This window comes from Podarcis bocagei (genome assembly GCF_964188305.1).
Source record: "Podarcis bocagei genome assembly, chromosome: 1".
NCBI lineage: Eukaryota > Metazoa > Chordata > Lepidosauria > Squamata > Lacertidae > Podarcis > Podarcis bocagei.
Window position 1 is genome coordinate 21062301 of NC_138125.1, and position 12152 is coordinate 21074452.

At 43.0% G+C, this 12152-nt stretch overlaps 1 protein-coding gene across 4 annotated transcripts in view; it reads right to left on the minus strand.

Annotated features, from left to right (window-relative positions):
- Positions 1–2418: 2418 nt before the first annotated feature.
- Positions 2419–12152, minus strand: part of TUNAR (transmembrane neural differentiation associated intracellular calcium regulator) — a 59582-nt gene continuing 49848 nt past the window's right edge. For all 4 annotated transcript variants that reach the window (XM_081174830.1, XM_081174828.1, XM_081174827.1 and 1 more), the window contains one exon: positions 2419–3325. In XM_081174830.1, the coding sequence (XP_081030956.1) occupies positions 3140–3286 (147 nt within the window). In that variant the 5' untranslated portion in view covers positions 3287–3325 and the 3' untranslated portion in view covers positions 2419–3139. The remainder of the gene's footprint in view (positions 3326–12152) is intronic.

Below are 12152 nucleotides of genomic sequence, written 5' to 3' on the forward strand. Positions count from 1 at the left end.
CTTTCTCTCTTTCTCCCACTGATCCCCTTTATCTCTCCACTCCTTTCCATGGTTAGCAGCTGGCTGGGGAATGAACAGGTAGCTCTTGCCAGAGATCTGAACTGAAGCTTCCAGTGGTCTTCTTTTCCCTCTCTTCTTTTCTTTTAAAAAAAAAAAAATATTATGCATTTCCCACAAATTTTATACAGACATCATACATTGTCCATCACATAGCACTTCCCTTAGGACTTCCTAAGTCCATCTCTCCATGGCATTCTATGCAAACCTTATTTCTGCTGCATATCCTGTTATTCCACCCAATTTTATCTCGTGTGTTTCCTTTGTTTAATATTAACTGCTGCTCATACGGGTTATACCCTCTACTTGCAGGTGAAATGGAGTGTTATATCTCCTGAGATGTTCTCCAAAAGACTTCCATTCTTCTTTTATCTGTGTCTCATCTTTATTTCTTATTTTCATGGTCATAATTGCTAATTCTGTCAATTCTATCAATTTATTCTGCTGTATTTCTTTCATTGGTCTTTCTTTTTCTTTCCATTTTTTGCATAAACTATTCTAGCTACAGCGGTTGTGTGTAAGAAGAGGTTGAAAGTCTTGTTTGGGATATCATCGCTTATTATCCCTAGTACGAAGGCATCAGATCTTTTGTGAAATGCAAATTTAAAGATCTTTTAAAAATCCAGATGAATCTTTTCCCAGTACTCTCTAGCATACTTGCACAACCACCACATATGCATCAGAGTTCCATCTACCACTTGACACTTCCAACATAACTTAGATCCCATTTTTGTACATTTTTACCAGTTTGTTGAGTGTCAAGGACCACCTGTACATCATCTTATGTACATTTTCCTTGATAGGATAACAGGCTGAGAAATTCATGGTTTCCCCCCATAATTTTCCCCAGGCAGATATTTCTAATATCAATTGCCCATTTACGGTAGTCATTGTTGCCTTTACCATCTTGTCTTTGGTTTCCAATTTCACTAACAGTTTATATATTTTAGAGATTCGTTTATCATCATTTCCTATTACAATTTATTTGAATTCTGAGCCAATTCCCCCAAATCCATTTTCTTTATCATTTTAAAATAGCTTGTTCAACTGGAAGTACTGGAACCAATCCGTAGTATAATTTTGTACAGTAGCTCTTCTCCTCCATCACCACCACCATTCACTCTTTCTTCTTTAAACTCTATGAGATCTTTATAAGTAGCCCACCTTTTATTCATGTTTATCCTTTTCACTGATACCACCTCAGTAGGGGATAACCACCTTGGGGTTTTCCTTTCTAAGAGGTCCTTATGTACAGGCTCCTTCTTGATTTTGGAAACCTTTATGTACCCTGGTTTTGTCATAATACAGATATTATGCGTGCCATCCATAACGTAAGTCAAAACCCTCTTTTCCCTCATTCCATTGCTCCATCCATTTTGTCCCTCTCTAAAATCAGCCACCCCATAAGAGGACTTCTCTACACACCTCCTGCCACTGCCATTTATCCTTTCTCACAGAGCTCTGTCCCCCTGCATAAAAGTGTGAAGGTCCATAGGCGTCCTGAGGGCACCCCAGCATTAGTCCAAAGCAGGCGAAACAAAAAGCAGTACTTGCGAAGTATTAGTAAGAGAAGTGGGAGGACCTCTCAAACCAACGCTATACAGTTTTGAACTCATATCCAAGAGCAGGGGTGCTAGCTTGAATAAAATATTATGGGGGCCCAGGTAAGCCCTGCCCCACAAAATCAGTCACATGACACAGTACACACACACACACCATTTGAATGGGAATGCCCATCAACTTTGTAGGGGCCCGTCCCCCTCAAATATTTTGTTTTGGGGGGCGAAAGGAGTTGGCTCCTATGTCCACGAACACCGTGAAGAAGCCACAGATTTTCAGATTCCCCTCGTAATCTAAATCCCATTCAAAGATGTGGGCCGCAATCCTATACTCATTTATCTCACAGCAAGCCCCGTTGAACTTAATGGGACTTCAGTATAGCCTTGAAGTCCCCGTCAAAAATGGGAACTGAGTACATATTTGAAAGGCTTGACATTCTCTGAGAGGAAGCGTGGAGGTGGAACAACTCTTTCTGGCCCTGTTGTCGTCTGTCTATATATAGAGTTGTGCCCATGAAACGACTTGGCAAAGGTCGCTGTGCCATACCTCCATATGAAATGCGATGTTTTCCAACTGATATTCCCGTTTCAAGTCAGGCATGTAAGCATGATGTGTCTCTGCTCTGCAGTGGAGCAGGAAACAAGGTATCTGTCTCTGCTGCAAAGAAACAAAACTAAACCCCAAACCCTTGGCATACGCTGATTTAGAAGGTGGGGGAGGATGGAGGAAGGGGAGAGAGAGGTGCGTTCTTTTGTGGAACAAACCCCGGCTGAAAAACAACAACACTGGTGTCACCCAAAGTTTGGCTCATGCTAAAAATATAGCACATTTATTAAAAATATATATTTATAAACATTGGTTTGAACAGACACAGATGTCAAGCAACCGAGAGAGAAAAGGAACGTCAGGTAACCTTACTTTGCTCAAGATTTTACCCTTTGGTAGCACAGGCAGCTCAGCGGAGTAGCTGGTTCCCCTCCCCCCTACCTTGTGATTGCACCATATGTTCATTTTAAGTTAAAAACTGGAAAAACAAAGAGCGAGTGAAAGAAAAGCTTGCTAGCTTCGATGTAAATCAAAGAAAGGAGAGAAGAGAAGACGCGGACTAATGGGCATGGAACGTAACTTGGCACAGATATGCTATATATTTGTCACTGTTTATAATAGTGTCCAGTCTTTGGCTGTATTGAAAAGTTTTATCCATAGTGGGGGGGTTTCCCTTGACCCCCCTGTCCAAAGCTGATACTTACAGATTTGCACTCATTTCTCTAGAACAGAGAGAGAGAGAGAGAGAGAGAGAGAGAGAGAGAGAGAGAGAGAGAGAGAGATGTGAGTTTTGCTTGTAACTGTGTGAAAAAAGTCTTGTTCAATTAATTGTGCTTCAACCTCCAACGCCCTCAGGCAGAGCTTTTATGACGTCTTAATATACTACAGAGTCAATTCTCATTAAGCCGTGTGTCAATAGCCGGCCACGTTTGCCATCACATCTTGTCAGCTGTCTCCCCCGCTTTGCATCTGCGGCTCACAATGTCGTGTAGATGTACACAAAAATGATCACAACGAGGTTCAGGATTGTCCCGATAATGCCCAGCATTGCCAGGATGGACTCCTCTTTGCTCTCCTTTTCCTGGTTGCCTTTTTCTTCTTCATTTCCACTAGTGATTACCATCTTGGTAGCCAGTTTCTTAATCCTTCTCCTCAGGCTAACCTACAATGTAAAAAAAATAGAGATAAGGAGGGAGCAAAGCAGAGAGTCAGAATACTATTGCTCTATTTATGAATTAGTGAATGGGTAAATTCTGTCAGGGTCAGTTCCTCGTTTTTCCAGTCTTCAGTTCTCCACATTTTCACATCAGCTTGCAATTTTTAAAATTAAAACTAAAAAGGCCTCGTGAAAATGCTTTAGTACCTGAGGGCAATATTTACCACACTTCTGTATGTAGTTTTGCATGATAGGCATGTTTTTGCCCCCAAATCTATTGCATTTCGCCTGTGATTTTCATTAATAAATGCATTTTGTGCATACTTTACACCCGCATATTCATTTTTGTGCATATTTATAGGCTGTGGACCTGCATTGTAAAGTTTTGGAGAAAGGTGAATTCTGAAAGATGGCTGTGTTTTGGTTTGCATATTGTCTTGAAAAGTGCAAATTGGGTAACTTTTAAATGAGAACTGAATTGAATTCCCACCCTCCCATCCCTTTGTGTTGAATTCTGTAGTTGACCTCCTTTGTAATGTTTTATTTTGAAATCTTTAAGATAACATTTTAGTTTTCTGTTAATTTTCTGTTAATTATGTTGCTCTGACTGTATACTCTATATATGACTTTCTTCAGAAATGTTTGATTCTGGATTGTTTTATTGGTGTTTTAATATGCTGTAAACCACTTTAGCATTTTTCTTAAAAATAGAGAAATGAAATAAATAATAATAGTAATAACCCCTATAATAATGAGCATCTCTTATACTGATAATAGTCAACCAATCATTCTGCAAGCCAGCTAGATGTTATTTTATTTTATTTACAAGATTTCTTTCCCACCCTTTACCGTAAGGTCCACAGTGGGTTACAACAATATAATTTTAGTTTTTAGTATTGAGAATCTGAAATTGACTGATTTGTCTAGCCCTAAAAGGAACAGGAAGGCTAGTTTTCAACTGCATAGGGTTGCAAAAAAACCAAACACCCCCAAACAAAAATGGCCTGGCTATGGGGTTTTCGTGTGCAGGCGAATAGAAAGCTTTTGCTTGTTTATTTATTAAATATGCATCCCACCTTTCCACATTTGAGCTCAAGGTGGTGTATATGGTTCCCCCTCCCTATTTTATCTTCGCAGCAGCCTCATTAGGTAAGTGGGGCTGAGAGTTACTGACTGGCCTAGAGTCACCCATTGGGCTTCTTGGCCAGTGTTAGAAACTGAGATATGAAAGCTAGGAGCTAAATGGCACCTTAAACCTGGATAATGGGCACAACAATGGAATGTCTAGGGGCAATTTTTAATATAACAAGAATACAAAGCTGAAAATGTATGAACGGCAGCTAAAATATTATGTTCATTTTTTACATGGTCTAGTCCTTCCCCTGCCCAGCCCCCTAATATTCTTAAGAGGGTCTCTTCTCCAGTCTTCAGAAAGTAGCTGGAAGTGGGGAGGCAGAAAAAAGGTCCTCCTTTCCTTGCACTGAAATCTTAAGCATAATACTGTGCCCAGAGCTCAGAAACTGCTCAAGCTAATGAAATTCCCTGTTGCAAAATGCACCTAGAACAATGGGAGTCTCAAATGCTGTTCATGGCTGAATGGAGATTCCAACCCTGGTCTCTCAGGTTCTAGTCTAACACTCTAACGACTACACCTCATTGCTTCTTTTGATTTATTCTTAAACAAATAAATAAACCTTGCCAGGCTTCACTTTGATATGACAAAACCCACCCCAACCCCCTGTTAGGCTGCACACCCGGACCATCTCTGGGCTCTGTAACCTGGAGCCAAAAGGGTTTATTTATTAGCCTTTCCCAGGTTCTAAGAAGTTCTGATTTCAAGATCTGACACTCTGCAGCAACACAGGTGAGGGCATAACAGAACAGGCTTGGCCAAATCGCATTTCTGCTAATATAATCAGGGTGAGGAAAACAATCCCAGGAGGTAAACAAGAGTCCCCCGCCTTTTTTCTATATTTCTGTACAATGACTTTCTTATAAATAATGCAGAATAAAACCAGAGATGGAACTGTTCTTCTCTTTGTTTTTGTTTTTCCTTCTCCTTAATATAAAATGAAACATTTGGAGCACGGACAGCTGCTGCTGGTGGGATATGGTGGTGGACAGTCCCACTTTCTGAAGCTGCAAGCTCTTTAGGACAGTGAAAAACACACACACACACACACACACACACACACACACACACACACACACACAACTGATATTTGGTCTCTGAAAGGCAATCGCATTATGTCAAGCTGTATCCACAACTCAGAAGGCTCCATATCCATCATTGAAAGCAAGGCAGGATCTTGACCCACCTGATTTTGCCATGGTTTCATCCCTAAGATCCCCAATTCTAACAACAACAACAACAACAACAACAACAACAACAACAACAACAACAACAATAACCCTTTTTGTCACTATACCACCTGTGTGCAGTGAAATTAAACGACCCCCCCCCCCAATACACTCAGTCTTGTTCGCGCTCTGTGTGCTTGTCGGAAGTCAATTACACCACTATTTTTTTCCATTCAGCAGCCCAACAACCCACGGATAAAAACTGTTCTTTAACCTGTTGGTGCGGCTGACTGTACACTGGTACCTCGGGTTACAGATGCTTCAGGTTACATACGCTTCAGGTTACAGACTCCACTAACCCAGAAATAGTACCTCGGGTTAAGAACTTTGCTTCAGGATGAGAACAGAAATTTTGCAGCAGTGGAACGGCAGCGGGAGGCCCATTAGCTAAAGTGGTGCTTCACGTTAAGAAATGTTTCAGGTTAAGAACGGATCTCCAGAACGAATTAAGTTCTTAACCCGAGGTACCACTGTACTTCTGTATCTCCTACCCGAAGGTAGGAGATTAAAGAAGTCATCCCTAAGAATTTTCCTTGCTTTCCTGAGGCAGCGGTCTCCCACAATGTCATCTAGCGAACTCTGAGGACAGCCCATGATGTCATATGCTGTATTCGCCACCCTCTGTAGGGACTTCCTGTCCGTGGCTGTCAAACCAGCGTACCACACTGTTATACAGTATGAAAGGACACTTTCTATTGTGGCCCAGTAGAAGGAGATCATCAATTTTTGTTTGACATTGTTCTTTCGCAAGACCCTGAGGAAATGGAGTCTCTGTTGGGCCTTCCTAACTACCTGGATTGTATTGATTTTCCAAGTGAGGTCTTCACTAAGGCAAACTCCCAGGAATTTAAAGGAAGAAACTCTCTCCACACAAACACACCCGATATACAATGGGGCTAGTTCCTCTCTCTTCCTCCGAAAGTCCAACACCATCTCCTTTGTCTTGCTGATATTTAGGTGCAAGTTGTTCTCTAGGCACCATGTGGAGACTTTTTGAACCTCCTCCCTATACGCTGATTCATCTTCACTTGTAATCAGACCCATTATAGTGATATCATCTGCAAACTTAATAATTTCAGTGGATGGATCAGATGAAATGCAGTCATATGTATACAATGAGTACAGGTAGGGACTCAGCACGCATCCCTGTGGGTTGCCAGTGCTGAGCTTCAGAGAGGTAGTTGTAACAGGCCCAATCCTCACTATTTGTGCACGATCCCTCAGAAAGTCTTTAATCCAATCACAGATGGTAGGGGAAAGGTCCAGGTCCATCAGCTTTTTAATAAGAATGTCCGGAAGGATGGCATTAAAAGCTGAGCTATAATCAATAAACAGCATTAATTCCCCGGTCTCTCCAGATGACTCGCTGCAAGGTGAAAAGCTGTGGGTATGGCTTCGTCCGTTGACCTATTTCTCCTGTAAGCGAACTGGTGTTCATCAAAATCCAGTGGAAAACATGTCCTAAGGTGTTGAAGAACCAATCTCTCAGCCCCTACCCAGGCTGGTAATGTTTTTACAGAAGTTGGGAGTCACCCCCACTCTCTGCCGAGCGACAGCAAGATTCTAGGGGGTTCCAAGTGCTCACCCAGGGTTTGTGCTGTTTTGGAGAATTGAAGACACAGCGGAGACTGTCGTAGCTTTAAGAAATATGATTTATTCTCCCATTTACACCTTCAGTCTGTGTGGAGGGAGCCCAGATCTTATAGCATGGTCATTTCAAGAGGGGCTTGTTCTCCACAGAAGTGCAGCATGTCTATCGTTATTCTGTAAGTGAGATATGTGGTGGATTCTTAATGAGTGCCTGGCTTTAGGTCCTGCACAGCTGAGACATGCTCAAGCCCTTTTGCTAAATTTTCAGACTGTGCACTTGCCATTTGGGCACAGGATTCCTTAGCCCCCCCCCCCACCACACTTACTGCGTAGCAGTATTTGCAGCAAATAATGTGTAGGGAGTACCTGATCTGAAACGAGCCCACCACAGGAAAGATACATCCTGGTCTCTATGAAAAAAGGAAGAGCAAATAATGGATATTCTAAAGGCTATTAGAAAATAAGAGAGAAGCAGGAAATGTACACTAAAGAGAATGGGGAAACAGCTCTTTAGGATCCCAGGGATTCTTATTGCCTGATTTCCAAAAAACTAACTTGTGTGGCAAGGCGTCCCCCCTGCCCTTTAGACCTCCCCATACCAAAGGCATGACAACTATTAGAGAGCTAGTGTGGTGTAGTGGTTAAGAGTGGTAGACTCCTAATCTGGGGAACCGGGTTCGCGTCTCCGCTCCTCCACATGCAGCTGTTGGGTGACCTTGGGCTAGTCACACTTCTTTAAAGTCTCTCAGCCCCACTCACCTCACAGAGTGTTTGTTGTGGGGGAGGAAGGGAAAGGAGAATATTAGCCACTTTGAGACTCCTTCGGGTAGTGATAAAGCGGGATATCAAATCCAAACCCCCTCCTCCTCCTCCTCCTCCTCCTCCTCCTCCTCCGCCGCCGCCTCCTCCTCCTCCTCCTCCTCCTCCTCCTCCTCCTCTTCTTCTTCTTCTTCTTCTTCTTCTTCTTCTTCTTCTTCTATTATTTTGTGTAAAACCAGGCCACATCTTTATTGACTACAGAAGTAGAACCCATGACATCTGGCTAGCCTGCCAGAAGGACTTACACTGGGTTCAACCAGAAGTGGGGAAGTCCCTGACCTACATCAAGGAATAACTCCCCCACTGGACTGCACCTGTGGAGTGTTGTGGCCCCACACCTGGACATCCAGACAGAAGCATCTCCCCTGGATCCCTTTAATGGGCTATCTCATTTTTAGACGGACCAGGCAGAGACTACAACATCTCCTCCATCCAACCCTATGCCTGCCCAATGCCTAAACCACCACTTGAGCAAATGCTAACTGCCAAACCACCCATATCTGAAGCCAAAACCTTCAGCCTTCAACAGGTGGAAGCAACCAGGATGGGCTCGATTTGCAGAAATCACTAAGAAGGGTGATTTTGCTTCATAACTTTCCTTCTAGGATGACTAGAGACTTAAAAAAAAAAAAACAACCCTCAGAGTTTGGAGCTCCTGCTCAGGTGTGCCAATGAAGGACTTCCTCTGTGCCATCGTGCCTACAGATGCCATGTTGATGTCCTCTGTCACATATCACAGGTCCGTTTCCTGATCTCCCCCCCCCCCCCATGTGGCTGGTCAACTTGGCATCAGAGGCTGAGGCACATTTGTTTTGTTTCCTTGTCCCTGTTGAGGGGGTCAACCACCAGCTTGCTTTTAGGAAAGTTTCCCAGCTGCAAACTTCGAACAACCTCTGCGCTTCAGAAGAAGGGAGCGGCAGCACGTTTAAAAGAAATGATAAATAACAAAGGAACATTCCGTTCTTTTGTCTCATTCATACAGCTCAAGCCTATGCATTCCCCAGAATCTTCTCTTCCCTGCTTGGCAATTTGATCACTGCTGGTGCCTCTCTTCTTCAGGAGATAAGGGAGACTCGGCACTCCAACAGCGCAAAAACTCACACACCTCTTTACACCTTCCTTCTGGGGGTTACTTCAGTTTGCCAATCAAAGTCAGTTTCTGTTGTATATCTCTCATCTGCAGAGGGATGAAACTATCCTCCCAAAATTAATGCTCCCTTATCTCTTAATGTCTCATCACAATTAATAGCCTAGGGATAGAAAACATGCTGAAATTTCTGAACAATTTGCCTGGGAGATCTGCGATTGTGTATGAAAGCATACAGAACTAGGGGCTGATAGTCAAGCTAGACTGAAGAGAGGTGTGGGACAGATCCTCATTTTTCGGTCTTTTTTCATGCTCCGTTCAAAGAAAGGGAAAGCTGCTCTTGATTTACACCACCGGCAGATGTGGCCTTTGGGAAATGGTTACCAAAGAAGAGGCCTGACTTGTTTTGCAAATCATCAGATAATGCTTGCCAGCATAATGTTGAGCCTGGTCCAACATGGTGTCAAGCAAGTTTCTGCGATGCGATAATTAATTACTTCTGGCGCTGCGGAAGCTGTGAGAGTTGAATCCGTTCAGTTCTCCACGGGATAAGCTTTCCTCGTGCATCTCTCTGGAGCATCTTAATAAATTATTGCTTTTAATCTCAAATCACATCATTCCCACAACTTTTTCAAGTGCAAGCCAAGGTGCCGGCAACATTCAGAGCCTGTCTCAAAAAAAGTTGAAGCATTTCCTCTTGGATTATTTTGGGGGAATGCATTTCCAGGGGTGCTCAAATGTAGCATAGCAGGGGGTGTTGTTGGGCTCACTCATGAGCTACTCTCTGTCTGCAGGGTTGCCAAGTTTTAAACCAGCCACCGTGGCACTGCCTTTAATAGCAACAAGGCTGTGTTTCCATATACGATCCTGAAATTAGGAGCACAAGAGCATGCCAGACCCCTTTTCTGGTCATTTGGCAGCCTTATTTCTCTGGTGCTTGTTATCGACTAAGGTAGACTAATGATTTCTCTTGGACCAGGGGGTACAGGTTTGTAAGTTTGCTGGGTTCATTCTGTGGCATGACTCCTGTGCTGATGTAACAAGCAGAGATTCAACTCTTCTCCTGCTCTAGCTCAGTTGGTTAGAGTGTGGTGTTAAAAATGCCAAGGTTACAGGTTCTATCCCTGTATGGGACAACTGCATATCCCTGCATTGCAGGCGGTTGGATTTGGTGATGCTCAGGATCCCTTCCGACTCTGCAATTCTATGATTTCTATGGTTTCCAGGAAAGTTAATTCATAGTATATTCTAGCTCAGCTGGTAGAGCATGAGACTCATAATCTCATAGTCGTGGGTTCAAGCCCCACATTGGGCAAAAGATTGGATTGGATTAATCAGGGGTCAGCAAACTTTTTCAGCAGGGGGCCGGTCCACTGTCCCTCAGACCTTGTGGGGGGCCAGACTATATTTTGAAAAAACACAATGAATGGATTCCTATGCCCCACAAATAACCCAGAGACACATTTTAAATAAAAGCGCACATTCTACTCATGTAAAAACACCAGGCAGGCCCCACAAATAACCAAGAGATGCATTTTAAATAAAAGGACACATTCTACTCATGTAAAAACACGCTGATTCCCGGACCGTCCGCAGGCTGGATCTAGAAGGTGATTGGGCGGGATCCAGCCCCTGGCCTTAGTTTGCCTACCCATGGATTAGATGGTCCTCACGGTCCCTTCCAACTCTACAATTCTATGATTCTATGATAGTAAATACTTTCCATTTTTCATGCAGCTATTCAGGGCCTGGGAAGGTTCCTACCAGGGTTGGAAAAAACTGTTGTGCACTCATGGGTAAATCAAGGTGCTTCTAGATAGTTGCTGTTTTCAGGTAGGATTCAATCACATACCAGAAAATTCAGGTTGCACAAATGCAGCTGACTGCAATAACAGTGGGGTGACAATGCTCCCCTGAGCTCTGGTCGGTTGCACTGCTGCTGCTTACAATGAGGTGGAGGGGGGAGAGAGAAGGGAGAAGCAGTGGTGCGCTGTGCCTGGTGCAAAAGCACCAGCAGGATCTCCACATTGGTCCTTCCATGTCTCTCTCTCTCTCTCTCTCTCTCTCTCTCTCTCTCTCTCTCTCTCTCTCTCTCTATATATATATATATATATGAAATAGAATGGGGTTGGTTATGTGAGTCTTCCCACATAATGGGCACCAGCTCTTTCCGGGTGGCACCAATTCTCCAGAAACAGATCCATCCAATAGGCTCTTGCACATTCTCCCACCATGCAGAAGCTTCTCAAGGAGGCCTTTATTGTGCATTGGAATGGAGTACAATATTGGAAAAACGGATTACCATTGGGCAACTGAGCAATCAGTTCAGTAATGTGTTAGTTGTGCAACTACTTGACTCCATCATGCATTAATATGTTTTTGACTTTCTTTCTTTCTGGTATTTCTTACCCACCCTTCACCCAAAAATCTCAGGACAAATTGCATAAACTAAAATAGCAGGCTTGTCCGTACAGTTGTTTAATGCAGACAGGAAGCTTTCTGTACCTCTATTAATTCACCATTGTTTGTAAGCCATTCTTCTCTAAATCACTGCCTTCCCACACTTTCCCCTCCCCTGTTCTGGACTTTCTTATACCCCAATCCTTTTTGGAGTATCCCTTGTATGAGAAAATCTGTATTGAGGGAAGGGAAGTGTGAGAAGGCAGTGATTTAGAGGAGAAGGTCCTATGGAAAATGGAGAAATAATGAAGGTACAGGGAACTTACTATCCTCATTAACCAACAGTATAGATGAGCTCAATATCACAAAACAATGAATAATCAACATATCATAAAACAAGAACAAGAAAAGGATAAAACAAATACAGCTAGTAATGCCATTTACAAGTAGGGCAACCAAAAATTAATACCATCTGATGCAGAGATTGCTATGTTTATCATCTCATATCTAGCCTTAGCTATTATTGTGAATCTACCAGTGCTAACAATTATATTTTTGCAATATACTACTCAGAAT